The 20,606-nt window shown below is 48.2% G+C and overlaps 8 protein-coding genes across 9 annotated transcripts; 2 read left to right on the forward strand and 6 right to left on the reverse strand.

Moving 5' to 3' along the window:
* Positions 1-139: 139 nt before the first annotated feature.
* Positions 140-2,764, reverse strand: LOC136186603 (transmembrane protein 232-like). Its single transcript, XM_065974008.1, has 13 exons — positions 2,683-2,764; positions 2,550-2,627; positions 2,397-2,496; positions 2,269-2,332; positions 2,123-2,219; positions 1,969-2,068; positions 1,843-1,916; positions 1,752-1,796; positions 1,392-1,705; positions 921-1,329; positions 713-867; positions 597-659; positions 140-543 (listed from the first exon to the last, which is right to left on the reverse strand). The coding sequence occupies exons 1-13, from the start codon at positions 2,752-2,754 to the stop codon at positions 414-416; spliced, it is 1,701 nt and encodes a 566-aa protein (XP_065830080.1). The 5' UTR covers positions 2,755-2,764; the 3' UTR covers positions 140-413.
* A 206-nt stretch (positions 2,765-2,970) lies between these two features.
* Positions 2,971-3,876, forward strand: LOC136186620 (large ribosomal subunit protein eL20-like). Its single transcript, XM_065974032.1, has 5 exons — positions 2,971-3,033; positions 3,128-3,307; positions 3,357-3,486; positions 3,535-3,644; positions 3,710-3,876. The coding sequence occupies exons 1-5, from the start codon at positions 3,016-3,018 to the stop codon at positions 3,800-3,802; spliced, it is 531 nt and encodes a 176-aa protein (XP_065830104.1). The 5' UTR covers positions 2,971-3,015; the 3' UTR covers positions 3,803-3,876.
* Positions 3,797-6,245, reverse strand: LOC136186604 (putative autophagy-related protein 11). The gene is made up of 11 exons (XM_065974009.1): positions 6,127-6,245; positions 5,854-6,072; positions 5,695-5,794; positions 5,539-5,631; positions 5,228-5,482; positions 4,994-5,179; positions 4,732-4,937; positions 4,571-4,673; positions 4,338-4,516; positions 4,055-4,283; positions 3,797-4,001 (listed from the first exon to the last, which is right to left on the reverse strand). Exons 1-11 carry the CDS (start codon positions 6,145-6,147, stop codon positions 3,910-3,912), a joined length of 1,683 nt encoding a protein of 560 aa, XP_065830081.1. The 5' UTR covers positions 6,148-6,245; the 3' UTR covers positions 3,797-3,909.
* On the reverse strand, positions 6,170-8,294 carry LOC136186607 (aspartate aminotransferase-like). 2 transcript variants are annotated; one of them, XM_065974015.1, is made up of 14 exons: positions 8,046-8,294; positions 7,857-7,991; positions 7,677-7,804; positions 7,559-7,622; positions 7,468-7,507; positions 7,312-7,402; positions 7,189-7,254; positions 7,023-7,136; positions 6,887-6,969; positions 6,760-6,829; positions 6,625-6,708; positions 6,498-6,573; positions 6,347-6,447; positions 6,170-6,298 (listed from the first exon to the last, which is right to left on the reverse strand). In XM_065974015.1, the coding sequence occupies exons 1-14, from the start codon at positions 8,254-8,256 to the stop codon at positions 6,260-6,262; spliced, it is 1,302 nt and encodes a 433-aa protein (XP_065830087.1). In that variant the 5' UTR covers positions 8,257-8,294; the 3' UTR covers positions 6,170-6,259. The 2 variants fall into 2 exon arrangements, with proteins under 2 accessions (XP_065830087.1, XP_065830086.1); XM_065974014.1 differs by having other exon boundaries at positions 7,559-7,804.
* A 130-nt stretch (positions 8,295-8,424) lies between these two features.
* On the reverse strand, positions 8,425-11,471 carry LOC136186593 (protein DD3-3-like). Its single transcript, XM_065973992.1, has 9 exons — positions 11,324-11,471; positions 11,073-11,213; positions 10,863-11,015; positions 10,720-10,801; positions 10,542-10,658; positions 10,330-10,494; positions 9,361-10,273; positions 9,093-9,303; positions 8,425-9,034 (listed from the first exon to the last, which is right to left on the reverse strand). Exons 1-9 carry the CDS (start codon positions 11,401-11,403, stop codon positions 8,506-8,508), a joined length of 2,391 nt encoding a protein of 796 aa, XP_065830064.1. The 5' UTR covers positions 11,404-11,471; the 3' UTR covers positions 8,425-8,505.
* A 131-nt stretch (positions 11,472-11,602) lies between these two features.
* Positions 11,603-14,059, forward strand: LOC136186597 (protein DD3-3-like). The gene is made up of 3 exons (XM_065973997.1): positions 11,603-11,787; positions 11,849-11,926; positions 11,982-14,059. The coding sequence occupies exons 1-3, from the start codon at positions 11,641-11,643 to the stop codon at positions 13,908-13,910; spliced, it is 2,154 nt and encodes a 717-aa protein (XP_065830069.1). The 5' UTR covers positions 11,603-11,640; the 3' UTR covers positions 13,911-14,059.
* On the reverse strand, positions 13,987-17,201 carry LOC136186595 (cyclin-D-binding Myb-like transcription factor 1). The gene is made up of 14 exons (XM_065973995.1): positions 16,968-17,201; positions 16,380-16,910; positions 16,175-16,330; positions 16,042-16,120; positions 15,954-15,986; positions 15,785-15,894; positions 15,504-15,732; positions 15,380-15,448; positions 15,239-15,321; positions 14,875-15,173; positions 14,547-14,802; positions 14,413-14,492; positions 14,327-14,363; positions 13,987-14,270 (listed from the first exon to the last, which is right to left on the reverse strand). The coding sequence occupies exons 1-14, from the start codon at positions 17,110-17,112 to the stop codon at positions 14,155-14,157; spliced, it is 2,223 nt and encodes a 740-aa protein (XP_065830067.1). The 5' UTR covers positions 17,113-17,201; the 3' UTR covers positions 13,987-14,154.
* Positions 17,202-17,287: 86 nt separating this feature from the next.
* Positions 17,288-20,592, reverse strand: LOC136186596 (protein kinase C delta type-like). Its single transcript, XM_065973996.1, has 16 exons — positions 20,192-20,592; positions 20,025-20,085; positions 19,727-19,946; positions 19,643-19,674; positions 19,499-19,584; positions 19,308-19,437; positions 19,100-19,242; positions 18,753-19,037; positions 18,520-18,693; positions 18,371-18,462; positions 18,255-18,317; positions 18,040-18,178; positions 17,908-17,988; positions 17,746-17,853; positions 17,554-17,691; positions 17,288-17,498 (listed from the first exon to the last, which is right to left on the reverse strand). Exons 1-16 carry the CDS (start codon positions 20,501-20,503, stop codon positions 17,355-17,357), a joined length of 2,208 nt encoding a protein of 735 aa, XP_065830068.1. The 5' UTR covers positions 20,504-20,592; the 3' UTR covers positions 17,288-17,354.
* Positions 20,593-20,606: the final 14 nt, after the last annotated feature.

Genomic DNA, 20,606 nt, shown 5'->3' on the forward strand with positions numbered 1-20,606 from the left:
CGAGCCGGTGAGTTCTCCCGTCGTTTTGTTGCCTAGACAATAAATTCCTCGTCAAAGCCTATAAAAACGGGAGAGAAACGGCAAAAAGAACCGTGGGAAAACATGTGGATAATAGGAATGGGCTTGCCATTCGTACTAGCAGTCCTAGGTCTCTATTTCAAACCCGACACAAAGTAAGGCCTTATCCCAGTTCTGAACAAAAAACGACGCCCGATTTTTCTGCTCTACTTTAGTGTCAGCACCTGGGGACATGTAGAGGCGATGAAAGAACTCAGCAAAAGTCCATCAGAAGAAAATGGAGACCAAGTCGAAGAAGAGAACGACAACGAGTGACTTTTCTTTTCTTGATTGTGCCTCTGTCCTGTATAATAAATAAATAAAGATATACATTTTACCAAGCTTCTGCTGTAATTTTAGAAGCCGTCTTTCTGAGCCCTTTGTCTCCAGTCTGTGATGGCTATTTCCTTGAGTTTCAGCTTTGCTTTTGTTCTGTGGCTAATAGGTGCAGGTGGAGCGCGAGCCAGTTCACCGAGAACCTGATCTCTAGAATTGCGTGCGTATTCTTATACGAGAAGATGTTGGTCTAGTAAACTTACCTGATTATTCCCTTTCCTGATCCCCTGCGTTCACTCAAAGCAGGCTGAGGAGCAGTTGCTTTCCTGAAACGGCATTCTCTTCTATATATATCGTGATGGTTGTTTATTCTATGTACTTTTTTTGAACTGGAGGATGAGATGTCACTTTGTCGGTGTCAGGTAGATATGCCTCGCTCAGTTTCTCAGCCACTTGTCCAAATACGCCGCCGCCGCGTTTGGGGGAGAAGAGGACGCCCGGCAAGGCCTTCTCCAGAACGTCGCTCCCGTCTATCTGCGCACGAGATATGAAAAAGAGGAAATGAAAGAGAGTCTATCTGGGCCCACTTTTCCCATTTTCATTCCCTCCAGTACGCGCGAATCCGGCTCGCTGACATCTCTTTCCATCAAATGCGACCAAGCCACACTATGAAGCCCATCCCGAGTAGCATCGTCTCTAGTTCTCTCGCAAATCCACGCTAATCCTTCAACGCAACCGCACCGGACAACCCAACCGACGGCAGCGTTCTCAAACCGCACCAGTTGCCCGAGTCCCCCGTCGCCATCCATGGCTCTCTTGGCAATGTGAGACGAAGCGGCATCGATGGACACACGACCGAGACACCAGACATAAGTATAAGCCGTCTGCCAGGGCCAATTGGACAAAGAAGACGACACCTGTTGAAGAGCGCACAAGACGGAAAAACTCTTTGTTGCCACATCGGCAAGGATTTCCAACGCTATAACGCAATGAAGCCTAGATATAAAAAGAACGCATTTACGCTTTTCTTCGCCGCGGCATTGCTACTTTTCCTATACCAGTGCTCGTTCAGCAGAGACTCGGCCGACGACGTGAATAAATGAAGAGACTCTTCGAGCCTCGGTGATCCTCTATTGGCGTCTTTCCAAATGTCCAGGGCTTGTATCAGGATGAGAGGAAGACGAGCGAGTGGTGTTGGACTTAGACGAGAAGCGTTTGCGTCAGCCGATTCGTCTTCGAATGGGCTCTGTCTCGCCATGGAGTTGCGAGGAACGAGAGGTTGGCTCACGTTTTCCGGGACACTTGCCGTGCTCCACGTGTTTTCGATGGTGGGCGGAGTACGAGGCGGAAGCAAGTCACGTTCTGAAAAGGCCTGAGAAAAATCACCTTGTGGAGGGTTTTTTCTGATTTTGGATTACCTGACTCTCGACATTTACGTTGTAGTACTCTGACAGGAGATTGACCTAAAATAATAATATTTATCGGCGGGATCGGGTACTAAGCTATCACCATTTCCAGTGATATGAGAACGCACAGTTGGGCTCCGGGAAAATGCTCGTACTTTCCTAGCAGGGGTCTTAAGCCTATGTGCATAACTATTATTTATAATCCTTTCTCGCGTTTCATTTGACGCACTTTGAATGGCTCTCACAAGAGTCGATAAATAGGGCGAAAACGGTTTCAGATGACCCATCCAGTGATGATACAGAAGTCTCACTGAGCACAGGTAAAGAATCTAAAGACAAAACATTTAATTATTGACAAACACCAGCTCATTCTCTGCCTCTTCCTTTAGCATAATCAAATCTCTGTCATAAACGCAGCCTTGAGTAGCATCCATCGCTTGCACCAGATGCATGACAACTGCCTGACAAATCATTAAAAGACTAAGAAACGAGTCCAAATCATCCTTCTTTATATTTCAGCCTTTTATACCTAGATATGTGAGCCGGCTCTAGTGGAACTTGATCCGTTGATATTTGAAGCAAACGAAGAACGCCTAAACGGACAATTTTCCCTGACAGTAATAGGGGCACTGTTTCGTTTAATTAATTAATTAATACATTCGTGAATTTTCCCATAGCATTGAAGGAGAAGAACAAGTTCCTGCCACGCTTTGGGAATGTCCGGATTTGATTTGGATGATGTAATGCCAAGTCGTCTCTACCAGAAGAGGAAATACAGAAGAGAAATTGCCTCCGTAGCGCTTCTTTTACGGCAGTTCGACACAATAGACTATAAGCCTTTTCCCATGTTTCGCGATTCTCTTGCTGGCGTGTGGCGAGTTGTTCGAACTAATCGGCGATTTTTCACTCTCATTCAATGAAGCGATTCGTGTAAATTCCTTACGTGGTGAACGAACTCTTCTACGTTATCGAAAGGCGATCTAAAGTTGGCAATTCGAATGCTATTCTGATACATTTAGAAGTCTTTCCTTAGATTTTTGGGCTTCGAACGACCTTCTTTGTCTTTCTCTGATATTTCCAACTCTCGATGAGAACCTTCTGCCTGCTGTGACTGAGCTATGATACCGAAACTGTGCTTCACAAGCCGTTTTTCGATCGGCATGGTTACAGAGAAGCGGTCGAGCGAAATAGCCCGGCTACTCCTAATGCCAAATGGCCAAATTAAGAAACGCGCATGTGCAGCTAGACAACCTCGTGGGGTGAAAACGTCGACGAAATGAAGGTTTCGGGCAATGTAAGACCAGCAGTTTAGCCGCAGTAGCGTCCCAAATCTCGCGTTCGACTTACGAATGCCATTTGCCGAATTGGGACCCCATTTCTGTTCTCAGCTACGAGAGTACAGGGTAATCGGCAGACGATTGCCGAGCGAAAAGCTGAAACATCCGCCAATCTACCAAATGCGCATCTTCGCTCCGAACGACGTCTCGGCGAAATCGCGCTTCTGGTACTTCATGAAGAAACTTCGAAAGCTGAAGAAAACCGTCGGCGAAGTAGTCAGCTGCGAAGAGGTAGGCAAAAAACACTCAATCAAACGCGTCGATGCGACTCGCGCTCTAGATATTCGCCGAGAAAAAAGTGAGAATCAAAAACTACGGTATTTGGCTGCGCTACGACTCGCGCTCGGGAACGCATAACATGTATCGCGAATATCGCGACGTTACCGTGTGCGGCGCCGTCACACTCTGCTGTAAGGAACGAATATTTGGGTGGGCGTGGTCCCTATTCTTTTCGATAGACCGGGACATGGCTGCGCGTCATCGTGCGCGCGGGTCGTCGATTCAGATCATCAAGGTTCAGGAAGTGAAGGCGAGCGACTGCAAGCGAGCCCATACGAAGCAATTTCACGTAAGGCGAAATATTATTTTCTCTAAAAATAACAAATAATAATTTTAATTTTGATTTTCTTATAGGATTACAATCCCAGGTTTCCTCTTCCTCATCGCATCGTGAAGGCTCACTTCAAGACCCGATTCGCTGCCAGACGACCGAATACGCACTTTTAAGAACAAAATGGGCGTTTTTTCCTCGATTGCTAAGTATACAGCAATTCGTTGATCAATAAAATCAATACAAAATAGCATTATATCAAATCGCCGTAGTGGTCCACTTACTACTGCATAGACCATTCTGGAATGCTCTCTAAGGATTTCTCATCATTATCTTGCTCCCAAAACTCATTGACTGCTTTTTGCCTCTCTCGATCTAAATCCAAAATGAGTAGAAAAAATACACATTCTGATTTTGCTATAACTTACAGAGATCTTCCACTTCTGTCTTCAGCGTGATATCGTCGTTGTCCATGCCCTTTTCCACTTCCTCGATTTGCGCTACAAGAGCTTCGTACTCTCGTCTAGCCTCTTTCATCTGGCTTTTCTCGTCGACGAGCAATGCTTCCTGCTCGTCCAAATCTTTTTTAATTTTAGCGACGCCTAGCTTGTGGCCTCGCTGCGCCTTCTGTCGCTGCTCTTCCTTTAGCCTTCGAATCTATGTAGAGAGATGAATAGGATATTTCTCTTGAACAGCTCTTCTGGAAATCACCTCTTGCATTGCGTCCTGCATGTTTTTCTCGTGGTCTTTTCCCAATAATCTGTGAGCAACGGCTGACTCCATCAAAGCGCTTCTGTTTTCTCGTAGAGCCTTTGCTTTTCTGCTCTTCAGCGCCTCTTGCAGCTCCTGCTCTCTCGTAATTGCATTATCGAAGACAAGAATGCCAAGGCCTAGGAAAAGATTTCTCGTACCACAAACGTAGTAGGATTATATCTTTTCTTCACCTTGAGTCTTTTCCATTATATTCAAAGATGCTTCGGCTCGGCTCTTTACCTCTTGAATCTTTGTGCTTTCTTGCTTGACGCTTGTCACGCCCTTCTCTACACACTATTTGTGCAGAATTATCTCTCGTTTTCGCTCTAACAAATATTGCCCTCGTTCCTACTTTTATTGCGTTCTCCTGAGCTTCTCTTTCCAGTTCTTTCTTCTCCTCTAACTCTTTCTCGTGAGCCTCCAACTCTTGAAGCTTTCTTCTTAGCAATTCTTGCTCCTGACGATTTTTTTCAAGGTTTCTTTCAAAGTTTTGCATCAATTTTTCGTGAAATTTGGTGCACTTCCGATGTTTCTCGTGCAATTCCATCTCAAAAGTCTCTGTAATTAAATAACCAACTTCTCTATACATTATTCTACTTTCAAAACATTCGTACCTGCTGCGACAAGATCTCCTTCACAAGATTTCTTCAGATGGTCTAACTCTGCTGTTTCCCCTTGTATCATTTCCTCAAACTGTTTCTTTGCTGTGTAAAAGAAAAGAAGGCAGTCGGCCTGCTCCACATTCTCGATCACATCCATCACCGCCTTCAATTCTTTGCCGGCGCAACAACGAGAAATTTCTAAAAACAGACACTAAATAAGAAAACAATTCAACAACGTTTTTCTACCCAAAAGGTCAAACGCTTGTTTCAAAATTTCTTCAGCCTTTTCCATTTCGTACGCTTTTAGCTTTCTCAATCTTTCCTCCATAAGACATTGAAATTTCTCTAGCGATTCGTCGACTCCCCCTTTCGTCTCCATGTCAACCAAAGCATGTTTGCACATCTTCTCAAAAACGTCAAGAATTGAAGCAATGATTTCGGTTGGCTTGACAACCGACGTGCCGCTTCTCTCTCCAATCTCTCGAATTTCCTCAACGATTTCTAGAAATAAATTAATTTTAATACTACGTGTCCCGCCCACCGAACAATCTCTTCACCTTTTCCATTTTGAGCTATTCCGTATATATTCTCGAGTTCTCTCCGTCGCAAAGCGTTGTCAAACGGCTCGATTTGCTTCAAAATATCCGCCTCTGCAAAACGCCAACGTCACACGCCCCCCTCCCGAACCAGGAAGCAAAGAAGGTCTGACTCACCGAGAAGCGCACGCCGACGCAATTTCGCCTCGGCCATTTCTAAGTTATCCTTTTCGCCGAAATGCAGTTCGACGCCCAAGCGTTGCGGAAGACGTCGCGCCTGGAGAGAAAAAAAGGAGATGCAGTCCAAGCGGTCGACCGGGGACTTTGCTTTCGAACTTCGGCGACGTCTTCTCTTTCTTCGCCGCAACTTGCATCGATGTAGCTCTCTTCGTCGTCGGCAAAATGACTCGTTTCGCGATCGCGACCGGTCACCTCGGCGACGCGCTGATCGATTTGACGATTGAATTCGGCGATTCCTTGGGGACCGAGTTCGGTTCCCGAGCGAACCAACGCCACGTTAACTTCGTGTCCCGCGCTCGCTTCTGATTCGGAAACCTGCACGATTCAAATGAGAAAAAGGCGACTGCTGCTGGAGCGAAAATCGTGTACCGTTTCGAATGACGATGCCATTTTACGACTGACGTAATCTTGTAACGTGACCAGGTGATGTGTATCACGGATTGCGCAGAACGTCACACAAAAAATGCATTCACCGTGGTGTAATTGATAACGGCACTCAGTTTTAGCTCTCCCTTGCTCTAATCACCCATGATTTGAGTGCCTAAATTGAGATCGACAATTGTATTGCCAATGCAATAATTTTAATAACCTCGATGCCTTTGACGGTTAGTGAACAGTGAGCTGACAAAAATTCATCCGTGAGACAATTTTCAAGACCCGCCGCCCTGCTCTCCAACAAGGCCTTTGCTCCTAAGAGAAAAATCTCCTATATATTGAAAGTTGGTGCGTACAGTACTCGCCATCAAAATGTGTATAGCATAAACGAACTGTCAGCTCTTCAGTGGGACGCAGAAAAGCCGGTCCTCCAGCAAGCAGCTACAAATAACGATACTGTTCATTGTTTTTATTAACAGACATCAATTCTACCGCAACAGACGCTTCTTGGAGAATGAGCGCGCACATTTTATCTCCAGATGCAGCCTTCTTGCGGCGTAAGTAGGGCCTTACAACCTATTATTTAGAGTCACCCCAGAAAACAATCTAATAATAAGAAAGACGTACTTCAAAGTCGGGAAACATGTAGAAACCACCTTGAGGTTTCACAATTTCAACGCCAACAGATGTCAATTCCCTTGAATTAAATTCTAAGAAGTAAGGATGGCACGCAAGAGTGACTCAATCCTTTTACCTGTAGCAGTAGTCAGCAAGAGAACACAGGATTCTTCTCGCGTGTTTCACATAGTCATCAATATCATCTGAAGGCTTGAACATCTAGACATAGGATAAAACCGGGCAATGCTCTCTAGGAAAAGAGATTTTCTAACCTCAATAGATGCGTACTGGATTGGAGCTGATGCACTTGAATAAGAATGACTAGCCGCTCCTTCCACAGCTTTCTTCAGTGAGCCGAGACTTGGTGGAAATAGAAGGTAGCCAATCTGATAAATGCATGATGTCAATCCCAATCCTTTCGGTTTATTTCACACTGACCCTCCATCCTCCAGCTCCAGCCCATTTAGATATTCCATTCGCAACTATAGTTCCGTCTGGATAAAACTAAGCAAAGCAATGATTAGAAGACATTTTTATGCGTGTGCGTATGTGTCGGTTGACTTTGGCAAGGCAGTGATGATCATTTGCAAAATGGAATCGAGCATAAATTTCGTCTGACAAAACGAGCACGTTGTTCCGGCGGAAAACGTGGCTAGCAGGGTGGATTAGTCACGAGACAAGAAACACTTAAAAAATAAAATCTGTGCCAATACAAACCAAAGTGCTTTCAACTCCTCCTCCGTATAAACAATCCCAGCTAGACAAGACCATAGACAAGAATTCAATAAAGAAACACTATTCTACCTACTTGGATTATTTGGATTATTAAAAACGAGCAGTTTTGGCGTACCAGAGCTCAAACAAGCCAGTGCCTGCATACTGAATCGTCCATTCTCTGAACTAACACAGAACGGCTTTGGGTATACCTTTTCAAGTGCCTGAGGAGTTAGTTTCCATTCTGTTTGTGACGAAGCCTGTACAATAATAGGCTTCTTACGAGAAAGAAGGCACTGTGGGTGATACGTTGTCCACGAAGGCGACAGCAAAAAGATATCTGAAAAGATGTACTGTAGGTGTATGCACAACTAATTAACCGCCCCTTCCACCTCCTTCAAAAACAAGAAAGAGCAAAAACAAAAGCGACTTGGAACCGGGGCCGACAATCGTATTTTCGGATGATACTTCGATGCCGTCAACGCGTCGATGATAGTCGCAGATGGCTTGTCGCAAAGCCTCTATTCCTGCAAGAGGCGCGTAAGCTTCGATCGATCGTCCACTTCTTCTCTAGACCGAACCGCAGGTCGGCTCGTAGTCTTTCTCCGCTACGCGTTGTGCAAGGGCGGTCTGGGCCGCGGGGATGACGGGAAAAGGAGACTGGCCAAATGCCAAGTGGTAAATGGTGGCTCCTTTTGCAATAGCAGACTTGATTTGATCGTTGAGGGTAAGATTAGGCGCTGATTTGTACTGAAGCAGGTCTTTTCGAACGAACTGCTGTCCGGACTCCATTGTAGTCCCGTTCCCAGCAGATCTCTGTTCCCAGCCCCTGCCCCTCCGTTAATATCACTACGGGGAGAGGACTAACTCCATTGTAGAGCTAATCGAAATCGTCATTGACTTAATTAATTAGAGAGAAGGAGGCGATTAGGCTCTGCACGCGATTGTAGGCGAACACAATTCGACAACCGACCTGCAGTCTAATTTATACACGCACACATGTACATTGACAAAACAGAAGTCGTCCACGAGTTTTTACGACTAAACCTTGCTCTGGAACGATCGCTTTGCATATTGGGCCTTTTCGCCAGCACGCTTCCTCAGCGCTGCCCATTTTTCCGGCTTCTTGCAAAAGTAGATAACCGTGCCGAGAACGGCGATAAGAACGACGGCGGCGGCGGCAACGCCTCCGGCAATCTCCGGCACGTTGCGCGCGCTACGCGCGACGTAAATAGCGCCGTTCGTCGCGGCGAACGACACCATGCCGTCGGACACGGTCGCGTCGAGTTTCTTCCATTGAGCGCCGGCGGCGCCCGTCGTCGAATAGACGTCGACGGAGCTGGCGAGTTTCGTCGCGCCTTGCGTCGAAATGTCGATTTGGTACGTGCTATTCGGACCCGTTAGTCGTTCGGGCGGATAGACGGCGACGCAATTGAGCGTCGAATCGCCGCCGGGAATGGGTTGATCGAGCGTCGAGATGACGTCGTCGCACGCGTCGCTCGTCCATTCTTCCATTCGGACTTGTATGGGAGTGTTGCGCGAGCCGCGCGAGAACGTCGCTTTGTTATCGCTAAAATAAAGAAATAAATAAAAGAAATAAATATGGATCTTGCGTGAATTTTCCTTACCCTATTCGGACTTCGGCGCCGTTCCAATCGACTTGAGCCCACGTTTGGGCTTGTTTGTTCACGTACATCTTTCCTTTTTGACTTCGATTGCTGAAGTTGTTGTTGCGCGTGCACAAGTAGTGATATTCGCCGATTCCCGTCACCTTTTTCGGGCCCAAATCGAAGTACGTTCCCGAATCGTCCAACTCGGACAATTCGCCGCGAAACTGGACTAGAAAAAAAGAACAGAGTTCTAATATTTCTCGTGCGCCACCTCATGCAAACTTACAGTGAGTCAATCCAGCCAATTGATCCAAATCCTCTTTGCCAAGTCCAAGAAACGAAATCTTCGAATCGTCCAAATGCTCCGGATAGCTGTTGCCCCAATGACCGATCTTATTTCCACTCGGAACGGCAACTCCACTGCCCTCGTCGTAGCGCTGCGGCTCCAACATGACGACGTTGCTCCGATCGGTGCCGGCCTTTCCTTGACCGTCATTATTATTCGGATTCGTATTCGAACCGGTCCACTGAAAGTGAATGCAATCGCCGTCGCGCGCGTGAAGACGATTCGGCACGAAATCGTACTCGACGCCCGGATACGTTTGCACGATATTCCCGCGCTTGCCGCGAACATTCAAATTGTGAATCGTCTTGCAGTCGATATCGTCGGGTCGACGACGCACGGCGAACGTGTGCGATCGATCCTGAAACGTTCGACCGAACTGATTCGTATTGATCGCGAGACGAAGGCCGAAATCTTTATCGTTGCCCGACATGGGCGGCGTTGTGGGAAACTCGTCGAAGAGTTCGACGATGGGATTCTGCTTGAAAACGTAGCCGCGTCCGTCGGCGTTCATCGGCTGGAGACCGAAGCGCGACGCGATGTCCATGTTCGCGTAATTCTTTCCCTTCATCTTGTTCATTGTCGAGTTGGCGGACCAGGCGTCGTAGTCGCCGCTCGTGATGTTGTAGCGAATGCGAAAGACGCAGTGTTCGTGTTCCATGTCGTTTGGTATCGTCCAGTTGAACATGAGCGGAAAACCGCCGTGCGTGTTGCCGAGGTGATTGTCGCGCGAGTATTGCGTTTGCTTGCATATCGGCTTGGGTAGGCCGTGCGATGGCGATTCCAACCACTGACCGTATTCGATGGTCACGTTCTCGTCCTCTTTGATCATATTCGCTTCAGGCCATTGGACAAGCTAATTAGACGTCATAGAGTATATAATTATTGAAATTATGTTTTTTTGATTTTTACTTCGCACTCTTCCTTGGTGTTTGGTATAAAACCCGTGCGTCTCACGCGCGTGTACTTGTTATAAATCGGCATGGGCACTTGGCAATAGTGACGGCTCTTGACGTTCTCGCTCTCGGCTTCATAGTAAACACAGCGCGTTGGATCGTTTGTCAAAATGGCAACATCCTAAATAAAAATCAAATAAAACAATTTTTTAAATTCTAGTCACTTGCCTTCCACGGGGAGGGATGCCAGTATGGATAATGGTCTCTCTCTTCGGGGCACTCATAGCCGCGACGAGTGCCTCCCGGATTCTGACGCGTGCGCGTTGCAGAATCGACGTTGACGTTCTGAAATAGTGAATATTAATAATTGGAACTATTTCCGGTGAGTCACGTTTTTCCTACGTACGCGGTCAGCCGTGAAAAGACCCTTGTTGCGCTTGCGCGACTTGCAGTCCAGATAATAATTGTACGTTTCGTGCATTCCGTATCTAGAATTGACGTCAAAATTTCGTTTAGTTAATTAAACTTTTTGAGAAGAGCGCCCTCTACTTCATGTCCGTGTTGCAGTTGTAGTCGCGACAATTCGCCGGATTGTCCGAAATCGTCGACGTCGTCGAGCCGTCGCGAACCAAATCGCCGCACATGTATTGCATGACGAATTCGCAGTGGTTATTCGGGCCGTTGCACGAATGCTGATTCGTCCTGGGCGCGCAGAAAGAGAGAATAAAGTCGGCGGGGCGGGGCTTGTCGTATACCCACCATTCGACGTTCAAGACCGATCCGCTGTAGTAGTACAAGCTGCCCACGTTGTAGCCGCCTCGATTGTTGTTCTGCGAATCGAACATGCGATTTCCGTTGTTTCGATCGCGATTCGCTTCATCGAGGCGGTTGTTGCTGCCGCTAAAGAAAAAGTTCGGAGGTTCTTTCTCGCGCTTCCGCGTAGAGGGAAGAAAAAGTTCGGAGGTTCTTTCTCGCGCTTCCGCGAAGAGGGAGTTCCTTTCTATACCTACCGAGGGTTATGAAGGTAGCAGTCGGCATTGATGTGGCTCACAAGAGCCGCAAGGAGAACGACAAGAGCGAGAGGTCTCATCGCAAAGCGAAACCAGAACAATGACGAAAGGTGAACGCCCAAGAGTACGATCACGAGAGCGGACGACTCAAATTGCAAATAGGCGTCTCTTCTTTCCAAATATGGTCATATTTCTCAGCGCTAGCCAATCACAAGCGAAAATAAATTTAGCATAGGGCGGTTCCTACATGTGACGCAAATACGTCTCACCTTACACATCGGCACCGCAGACTTCCCAGTACTCACGGGCCGAAAGAGATGAAGTGGTGCCTCTCAATTCTATGGCTTGGTTTCGCCGCCACGGCGCTCGCCGACGTTTACCTCCACAATCCGCGCGGCAGCAATAATCGACTCAACGAACGCTCGGCGAATCGCAACAACGCCAATCGCGTGTTCGACTCGCAGGTAAGCGGCGGACGCGTTTCTACGCGACAATCGTTGCGTCAGTGCCCCTTTCTGCGTGCAGAATAACAACCGCGGCGGATACAATGTCGGCGATTTGACGAACCAGCGAGCGACGAAAGAAGACCAACAGTATCCGATGGTAAAGTTACAGGAAAGAGTCCCCTTTGAGGAACCACTTAGCGTGTTTTTTTTAGAAATTCTTCCAAAGCGGCCCCTACAAATTGTACGGGGGCACGGGCGAAGGCCAGTCGATTTACACGATCGAGTGGACGAATCAGCACGGCTGCGGCGGAAACGAGGACAGCGATCCGCACAAGCTCAACTGCAACCTCGTTCTCCAGTACATGTGCCAAAAAGACGACGCGAATCTCGACAAGTACACGCGCTTTCGCGACGGTCTCAACACGGGCACGCAGAACTATCAGCGACCGAACAAACTCGACGAAACGCGCGGCGACTTCATGAATCGACGCAACACGAGGGTTCAGACCGATCGCGTTCTTCAGGAGCCGTACGAGTGGTACGACAAGTGCTACGTGCGCGAGCGCAACAAGGGCCTCTTCACCGCCGATCAGAAACTTCGTAGCAACAACGGTCTCGGCTACAGCTCGGCGATTTACACGCGACAGAATCCCAACGGAAATCGTCGCGGTTACGAATGCCCGGAAGAGCGCGACTATTACCCGTACTGGCATCCGACCCATTGGACGGACATAGCCGTTCTCGCGGAAAACGCCTCCCTTTGCGATTATTATCAACGAGAGAGTCACAACGTGAGAGCGAGACACGAATGCGTCGAGTGGTACGAGAACACCATGGGCTGCCCGACTAAGAATAAGGCGAGCTGCACGGGAGATAGCAATTGCGAGTGGTGGGAAGACGACAACGCGTGTCGCGGCCCGAGAAAACACTACTCGAGATGGAATAATAAGAGAGAATGCGAAATGCATAACGGCTATTGGCTTGCCTTCACCAAGGTCATGGAGTCGAAGCCGTCGCTGACGTCAGAGAGTGCTTGCGCACAAGCGAACAGAACCGCTGATGTTGGCGGGCACACGACCTGGTGGGGAGCGATCATCGAGAAGCAGGAGATGGGTTGCCACGTCGTTCCCGATGCTCCGGACTGTCGCGAGGCGCCGTGGAGTCGAGTGAATCACCTTGGTAACGGACGCGATGCCGTGGCAAATAACTACACGTGGGTATTGCCGCACTTTTCCGAGGAGGAGGACAAGAAGTGCGTCTTCCGTCTTCGCTACAACATCTCCACGGACGATTACGATCCGTACAAGACGGATGCGAGTATGAATAATAATCCGCAGATGGGCGTGCGTTCGCCGGTGACGCAAAATCCGACGATTACGATTGGATCCGAGTCGAATATACCACTTCGCTTGGCAATCAATACGGCTCAATTCGGTCGCACGTTCCAGGACAGGAGTCACTCGTTCCGACTTCTCAATCGAGCGCGTCACTCGGGAAACTTCATCGGTCTCACTTCCTCCGAAATCAATCAGAGGAAAATGTTCAATTTGAATGTGCGCGGCAAGCGCGGCAACATCGTCCAGACGTTTCCGTCCGTCGAATATGACTTTTTTCCCAACGATCTCACCGTCAATCAGGACGATCTCGTTCACGTCCAATGGACGGGCTCCAACACGCACAACAACGGCAATCCGGCCGGAGACGGCCAGGCGGGCGACGCCGGCGAAGGAACGGGCGGCACGGATCGTCACAATATTGTTCAAGCCGAGAACAGTCTCGATAATTTCCCGCTGCCCTACGAAAGAACGACCATGTGGAAAGGAAATGCCGTCTATTGTTTTGACAATAGCGCTCCGAAGAGTATAGGTGAAAAAGATATTGCTGTCATGATGGCATCGTCCGGGTATTACCAGTGCTTTGAGAAAGATCGCTGCGGCAGCGAGTCCGTGGAATCCAAGCAGAAAGTCAACAATCTTCTCAATAATGCTCCGGCCTCGTTTCCTGGTTGCGTCATGCAATTTACGCCAGGCACCTATCACTATTTCAATTCGAGGAACAACAATTTTACCAACCGAAGTCAGAAGGGTACGCTTCGGATATCGAAGAGAAACACGGTGAGAAGCGCTCCTGCTTCGAAATAGATGTCATCCTACGCATAGTGTCACTCCAAACGACTGTAAATCTTACACAAACTCTCTCTCTATGTTGCTTTTGTACTGGAGTTAGTTGTTAGTCTTTGTCAAAAAATTGGAAGCTGGACTTTCACACAAAAAAAAACACGAGACAATTATGACGTACAATAGAACAGAACGCAAAAGGGAGCGCGCACGCATGCGAGCAATGTACGGAAGGGGGAGGGGGGTATAAGTGCATAATTCGTCTTTTTCACTGACCTTCGTTTCCGGTTGTTTCTGTGGAGGATATCGGGATGCTAACCTCCACAGTTGAACTGTCGAGAATACTCGTCGCCGTGGTCACTTCTTCGCCAACGATTGGAACATCTAGAGAAAAACGTTTAAAAAATGACGCTCCATCGCCTCCGAGAGAACGCACGTACCTGCTCCGTCTTGAGTGATCACCACAGAGCTCATATCCTAAACAACCACAATCAAAATTGCCTTTTCAGTGTCATTTTCTTATTACCTGTTTGCCCTGCTCAATCACCATGGTCCCCTCCTCTTGATTTCCACTGGCATATTCCCCAGTCACAACAATGCTGCCATCTAGAAAAAGCAGAGAATTGATTCCCTTATGCACATCTCTGACGTTGTGACCACCTCCGCCACTGGCAGTCATCTGAGAGCCCTCTCCTTCAACTGGCGTCGCACCCGGCAAATTGACTTCGGTATCAACAGCTGCCCCGCCGGCCGGCATGGTCGTGATGACCGTCTGCTCGCCACTGCCGCTGCCGGCGGCACCGCCGTTCTGATCGAGTTGAGGCTGAAAGAGGAGCGTCTGTTGGCCAATGCCACCTGCAGGCGTCTGAAGAATAAAAGCCTGCGTCTGCCCATCAACGCCCTGCTGCCCAAGAAACTAAAGAAGGAAGGAAGGAAGGGGAGTAAGAATCTTTTTAGAGTGCCGTGATGACGGGTGGTACGTTATTACCGCTTCAAGCGAGATGCCGCCGCCCGCACTGGCAAGATCGGTGGAATTCACAATCACAGCCGTCGTTGCGGACGACATTCCCGATTGGCTGACAGCAACTGGAACCATGGTGACCTGACCCTTGCTGCCTGGTATGGAGAACGCTTGCCCTTGGCTGCCTTGAAAGGAAACAAGTGGGACGGCCATGACGGTCTGCTGTCCTTGAACGGTCGCCGTCGAAAGACGAGGACGCGTTTCATGTTTTTCCACTTTGTTTCGCAAGACACTAGCCTGATTGGCGTGGAGGTAATCAATCATACCTGAAAAATAAATAAAATAAGCAAATTGTCGTGACTCGTCCTATACATAAAGTGTACTGTAGTACCTCTGAAGGTGAGATTTTGCGGTTCAGGAACTTGACGTTTCAAAGCCCACCACTTGCTGCGCAGCCACTGAGGAGACCTCACCCTAAAACGAGTTGAAAATAAATCGCTGTGTTCCTTTGAATTGCTTCAGAGAAACGCACGCTTTCCATCCATTAGACAAGGCTGCCCAGTCGATATCATTCTCATCATCCAAACCCAAACCGTAAATCCTACGTTAAAATGATTATTCTATTGATAACTTTCGTTTCTCGCTCGCTCGCTTGCCTGTCAATCAGTTCTACTTCATCTCTTTTCTTCCATTCAACTCCGCCGGCCTCTTTCCAATTCAAAAAGTTGAGCCACTTTGATCTGCACTGCTTCTCTGTTCTTGTAGCGACTTTGTCCGCAACTTGTGCCCAAGGCAAACTGCACGTCACGTACTCTGCCGTCTTTGTATTTGTGATCTCGTGGACGGCTTCGCTCAGTCGTCTCTCCTCTTCTTCACTCCACTTTCCTACATAAAAAGAAGATTTAGCCCCAATAATATCATGTCTCTGATTCCTTGCCTGTATTTCCTCCGTCTCTCATGAGCCGACATCTGTCTTTGACTGATGAAGGACTCCTGTTCATTGCCGCTCCAATTGCAGCCCAGTCATTCCCATGTTTCTGTCTCAATCTGAGAAAAGAAAACCGTTGCAAGAAACAAAGCCGGGAGCCTTCCAGACAAAAACCGACTCTTTCAATTTGTCCACTTCATTAGGCGTATACCTAAAAATGACAGTATAAAAAAAACTTTCGACGAATCCATCTGCAGTCAACTCACTTTCCCAGATAGTTTTTCTTATCATAGACTCGTAGCACCCTTCTGTAGACAGCAAACAGTGGCCTTGTGATGCCACGTGCTACAACAACAACAGAACCGTTTTAGGAAAGTTTTATATTGACTTTTTCTATACCGATTGTCCTGTAAAAATCTTTTCTTTCCTCCTTTGACAGTTCGAAAATGACCTCCTCGGCGCTCGCTATATTGTTAGTCTTCAAATAGTCGTCAATGTTTCTCTTCAATATCTCATTCTCCTGCTTGGACCACATGCCAGACTTCCACTTAATTCCTGCATCGAAAAAATTATTAATCCGCATCCACGAACGAAACAAACTCACCCTGAGGATTATCCTTTTCATCTTTCGGTGAAAACCAGCACTGATTAATAATCTCCGGCTGCTGTTGCGGCTGCTGTCTCGCCTGCGACGAGTCATCAGTATTGATTGCAACGAGAGTGATCTGTCCCCCGCTTCCATCATCGACCCCACTCGCGCTCGTCGCTTGACTTCCATCTGCCGTCGTCGTGACAACCGTCGTGAAGCCCGCCGTCGCGGCAGCGGCAACTTGAGCGGCGATATCCCCGGATGTAGTCGACGTTCCGAGTTCGGTAATGGATTCAATAACCTGCGCGGCTCCGTCGAAAACGGTCGCGCCGCCGCCGGCGCCGCTTGCCGAACTTGTCGTAGCCGACGTCTCTGACGTTGTCGGCTGATCGCTTTGAACGACGAGCTGGTGCTGATCGTTCGCTAGTGTGACGAGCGCGTCCATGGGGGTGGGAAATTGCGCAAATTCGCCACTGTCACTTTTTGCGCGTTTAGCGTCGCTTTGCGCGTCGGCGTCGGCGGGATCCGTTGGATTGGACCGCTTTCCTGTAGCGATTGGTTTCTGAATGAAATGCGAACGGTCGATTTTCGGTTTTTTCCTACCCGTGACGACGCTCTCTTCGATGATGATCGTTTCGCCGCTCGTTCCTTGGCTCGGGGCGCCATCGACGGGCTCGGCGCCTCCCTCGGCCAATTCCGCTGCTGCCGGGACGTTTTCGATCGGGTCTTCGGCGGTGGTCGTTGCCATGTAGGGCTTTAGGAGTTGTACGGGGAAAATCGGACGAGAAAAGGTCCCTCCAACGACCAGGATGAGTTGGGCAAATATGGCGACGGGAACTGCGAAGGCCTCGAGTTGTCCCGTCGAAATCGCGCTTTCTGATTGGCTGGCCGCCAAGAACGATGCGCACGCGCATGCGTCACGGTACAGTAGCGCACGTTTATATTCAAACCAACCACAAAACAGCTAATAAAATAGGTCACATTCTTACGCTATTTAAAAAGAGGATTTGTGAATGAAAAGCCTTTAAACTGACCTTGATCAATTGACATAATTAGCTCTTTGTCAGCAGGCGTCAACACTGGAGGTTCAACAGTGAATTCATCATCAAAATTACTAGCATCACCAGCTGCTTTCTATAGGCGCAGAACACGATCACACTATCTGATAAAAACAAATTCTCAAACTTACAATTTCAGGTTTAAAAGGAGGCTCTATTTGCTTCTTCTCCAACTTGATCCAATCTATGGTCTGAAAAAATCGCTCTTCTCGAATGGGCTCTTCTACTTCACGCATTCCAAGGCGCATAGTCGGATCCCTGTCTAAAAGCTAAGAACAGAAGAAAAAAATTGACCTACCGCGTAAGAACAGCAGCTACTCTACCTTGCTAATAAACGATACAGCCTCCATGGACAACCAGCGAGGATATGTCACTTCGTCATGCAAAATCGAATCAAAGAGATCGTCTTCGTCATCGCCACTGAACGGTGACTATAAATAAATGATGAAAGCATAGCATTATTCCATAAAAAAACGTAGACATACCTGCCCAATCATCATCTCGTAGACAAGAACCCCATAGGACCACCAATCCACAGCACGGTTGTATCTCTTTCCCTCCACGATCTAACGACATGTCCATGAGATATTAATAATTAATTAAGTCAAAGGTTTCACCTCTGGAGCAATGTAGTCTGGCGTGCCGCAGAACGTCTGCGTTGTACCGCCGCCTATAACATTCTCTTTGCACATGCCAAAATCAGCTATTTTGATGTGTCCTTCATGATTTAGCATAACGTTATCGAGTTTCAAATCCCTAAACGAAGTGATTAGAGAATATAATTTAGGCCACACACACACACACACACACACACACACACACACGCACATACCTGTAGAGAATTCCCCTGCCATGGAGAAACTGCAAGCCAAGAAGAATCTCTGCACTGTAGAACCTGTTGGAGGGCGTCAAGTGTCTGCATAAACGAATCTCATATATACGCATTGCCTCGCTCGTTCTTCAGGAAAGCGCGTGCTTTGCTGTATGTGGAACATCAAGTCGCCGCCGTTGAGATACTCCATGACAAAAATTAAATGATCCTTTCAAAGATAAGTAAATCGTACGTGGCTAGACCGTGACTTTGCCGTACGCGGTACCTGCGTTTGGAAGCAGGAGTGGAGGTGAGTGAGAAAAGGATGGGTGCAGGCAAGTGCCAGCACCCTTTTCTCGATCATGGTGCACTCGATGTCGTCGTCTTCCAATACAACGTCTTTCTTCAGCGCCTTGACAGCATAATATTCGCCGGACTTTGTCAGCTGAGCCAGCATAACCTGGGAGGAAAAAAAAACTAGATTGCATACAATTGGGGCCCATAACACGTATTTCTTACCTTTCCAAAGCTTCCCTTTCCGAGAACTTTGAGAAACGTGAAGTCCGACTGACTCAAATTTGACAATTTTGGAATCTCCTTCTGTACTTCAGCAATCGTTTCATAAATATCAGACACATCGTAAGCATTCTCTTTCACAGCGCCCAGCGAAAAGGGAAGTTCTTCTGGCACTTCATCAAACGATTGTGACAGCCGTAATTGGCCTCGAGGCGGCAGAGGCGGCAGTGGAGGCTTTGCCTCGACGTCTAGCGAACCTCCCATTTTTTTTATTTGATCCTTCTTTTTCTAATTTCACCATCAACAGTCATTCCAACCAGCACAACAAGGGGGTAATAGTAAAGATCTACCTTTTTCTCGTCCTTTTCCTTTTTCGCTTTTCTAGCGCCAGGCGAGCCAATTCGCTGAAGAGCTTCAGACAGGAGTTTCTCGTTGACACCGCACAGATTGGGAACTTTCAGCTGGCAACGCTTATGACAATTGGCCCCACAAACTAGACAAAAAAGAAAACAAAAGATAAAGCAAAAGGCGCCGTCGGAAGCTCGTTTTCCGCCCTACCCGAGCACTTCATTCCCTGTCTAAACAATCCGGCCAACAGGGTTCCACAGTGATCGCAAAATGTCGGCCGAAAATAGTTGTGCATTCGAAAGCGGTGGGGCACGTTGATGCCAAATCTCTCCTTCAAGAACTGAAAAAATAAACAAATAAATAACATAAATAAATAATTAAATAAATGGTCGATCAGTAACCTTGGTGTGATGCGTATCGCCCTTGGCACCCGGACAAGTACCGAGAACACTCTTGTAGCATCGCAAATGAACCGCAGAACCGCACTCTACGCACAAACGAACCCCCATTTGTTCAAAACCTACTCACACAACGAGCGCGCTCACCTCGACACTGCAACCCCGGCTTACGAAAACCCCTACAAATAGGCGTCACCCCAAGCGGAGACCCCCCAATGCGTGTCTGCTCACCATAGAAACTCCTTGCAATAGGCGCAATAGGCGGGCTTGCGAAAATACTTGGCGAGATACTTGTGCCCTCTGACTTGATAGACTTTCTGATGTTTGACGGCGCCTCGACGACCTTTCATGCCGAGCGTCGCCGTTCCCGATTTCGCCGCCGCTTTCATCTCCTTGGCGCGTACGTCGGGTCGCTTCAACGTCTCGGCTTTGATCTCGCGAGCGACGACGTCTACGGAGGGAGGAGGGGGGAAAAAAAAGGGGAGAGATCGAATGCCTTCCCGCGAACGCTGTTTTATTTTGTACGTGCCCTCTTTCTCGCCGAACAGCTTTATTTGCAACACCAGTTTTCCTTCTGGTTTCATGTCCAACTGAAAAAAAAAAGAGTGATCAATCGCGCGGGGGGGCCCCCTTTTGGCAACGCGCCGTCCCACTCGCGTAGGTGCGCGTGTACGCGCCCCGACGTTGCTCGCTTACCGATAAGCGCGTAAGCTGATTGGGCTTTCCGATGCACTCGTCGACGAGATCGTCGATCGACTTCATCGTTTCGGCACGATATTCCTCCGGTTTGTCGTAGACGACGATGCGTATTTGGCGACCGCGCGCGAGATGCGAATCGAAGCATTGTCCCCAATCCGGATAGAATGTCGGCTTCTTTTGCACCAATTTCGTCTTTCCGTTTTCGACGATCGATTCCTTGATTTCGACGGCAACGTACGGATCGTCGGCGGCGACGAACTTCGCCTCGAGTATCTTCGTACGAGCGAATGCTTTCTTTCCCGTAGCCATGACGCGAGGAGTAGCAAACTGTCGAGGTGTCGACTGTCACGATGCGACCCGCCCTTGCTTATGAAGGAACCCTGATGTCATGCGTGGAAAGTGCAGCGTGCCT

This window comes from Oscarella lobularis, chromosome 4 (genome assembly GCF_947507565.1).
Source record: "Oscarella lobularis chromosome 4, ooOscLobu1.1, whole genome shotgun sequence".
NCBI classification, from domain to species: Eukaryota; Metazoa; Porifera; class Homoscleromorpha; order Homosclerophorida; family Oscarellidae; genus Oscarella; species Oscarella lobularis.

Coding starts and splice junctions, on each gene's coding strand:
- LOC136186603 (XM_065974008.1), bottom strand. CDS start 2,754: ATGTATCAGAATAGCATTCGAATTGCCAACTTTAGATCGCCTTTCGAT. Junction 1,797..1,842: donor TTCTCATATCACTGGAAATG/GTGATAGCTTAG, acceptor TTATTATTTTAG/GTCAATCTCCTGTCAGAGTA. Junction 1,330..1,391: donor TCTCTGCTGAACGAGCACTG/GTATAGGAAAAG, acceptor TTTTATATCTAG/GCTTCATTGCGTTATAGCGT.
- LOC136186620 (XM_065974032.1), top strand. Junction 3,308..3,356: donor AAGTAGTCAGCTGCGAAGAG/GTAGGCAAAAAA, acceptor CTCGCGCTCTAG/ATATTCGCCGAGAAAAAAGT. Junction 3,645..3,709: donor CCCATACGAAGCAATTTCAC/GTAAGGCGAAAT, acceptor ATTTTCTTATAG/GATTACAATCCCAGGTTTCC.
- LOC136186604 (XM_065974009.1), bottom strand. CDS start 6,147: ATGGCATCGTCATTCGAAACG. Junction 6,073..6,126: donor TGGCATCGTCATTCGAAACG/GTACACGATTTT, acceptor TGAATCGTGCAG/GTTTCCGAATCAGAAGCGAG. Junction 5,483..5,538: donor AATAGCTCAAAATGGAAAAG/GTGAAGAGATTG, acceptor ATTTATTTCTAG/AAATCGTTGAGGAAATTCGA.
- LOC136186607 (XM_065974014.1), bottom strand. CDS start 8,256: ATGGAGTCCGGACAGCAGTTCGTTCGAAAAGACCTGCTTCAGTACAAA. Junction 7,805..7,856: donor CTTTCTTGTTTTTGAAGGAG/GTGGAAGGGGCG, acceptor ACATCTTTTCAG/ATATCTTTTTGCTGTCGCCT. Junction 6,574..6,624: donor TCCAAGAAGCGTCTGTTGCG/GTAGAATTGATG, acceptor CGTTATTTGTAG/CTGCTTGCTGGAGGACCGGC.
- LOC136186593 (XM_065973992.1), bottom strand. CDS start 11,403: ATGAGACCTCTCGCTCTTGTCGTTCTCCTTGCGGCTCTTGTGAGCCAC. Junction 11,016..11,072: donor TCGGTCTTGAACGTCGAATG/GTGGGTATACGA, acceptor CTGCGCGCCCAG/GACGAATCAGCATTCGTGCA. Junction 10,274..10,329: donor ACACCAAGGAAGAGTGCGAA/GTAAAAATCAAA, acceptor ACGTCTAATTAG/CTTGTCCAATGGCCTGAAGC.
- LOC136186597 (XM_065973997.1), top strand. CDS start 11,641: ATGAAGTGGTGCCTCTCAATTCTATGGCTTGGTTTCGCCGCCACGGCG. Junction 11,788..11,848: donor ATCGCGTGTTCGACTCGCAG/GTAAGCGGCGGA, acceptor TTCTGCGTGCAG/AATAACAACCGCGGCGGATA. Junction 11,927..11,981: donor AAGACCAACAGTATCCGATG/GTAAAGTTACAG, acceptor TGTTTTTTTTAG/AAATTCTTCCAAAGCGGCCC.
- LOC136186595 (XM_065973995.1), bottom strand. CDS start 17,112: ATGGCAACGACCACCGCCGAAGACCCGATCGAAAACGTCCCGGCAGCA. Junction 16,331..16,379: donor TGAAAAGGATAATCCTCAGG/GTGAGTTTGTTT, acceptor TTTTCGATGCAG/GAATTAAGTGGAAGTCTGGC. Junction 14,364..14,412: donor TGATTGAGCAGGGCAAACAG/GTAATAAGAAAA, acceptor GTGGTTGTTTAG/GATATGAGCTCTGTGGTGAT.
- LOC136186596 (XM_065973996.1), bottom strand. CDS start 20,503: ATGGCTACGGGAAAGAAAGCATTCGCTCGTACGAAGATACTCGAGGCG. Junction 19,947..20,024: donor GCTGTTCGGCGAGAAAGAGG/GCACGTACAAAA, acceptor CTCCCTCCGTAG/ACGTCGTCGCTCGCGAGATC. Junction 17,854..17,907: donor ACGAGATGATGATTGGGCAG/GTATGTCTACGT, acceptor ATTTATTTATAG/TCACCGTTCAGTGGCGATGA.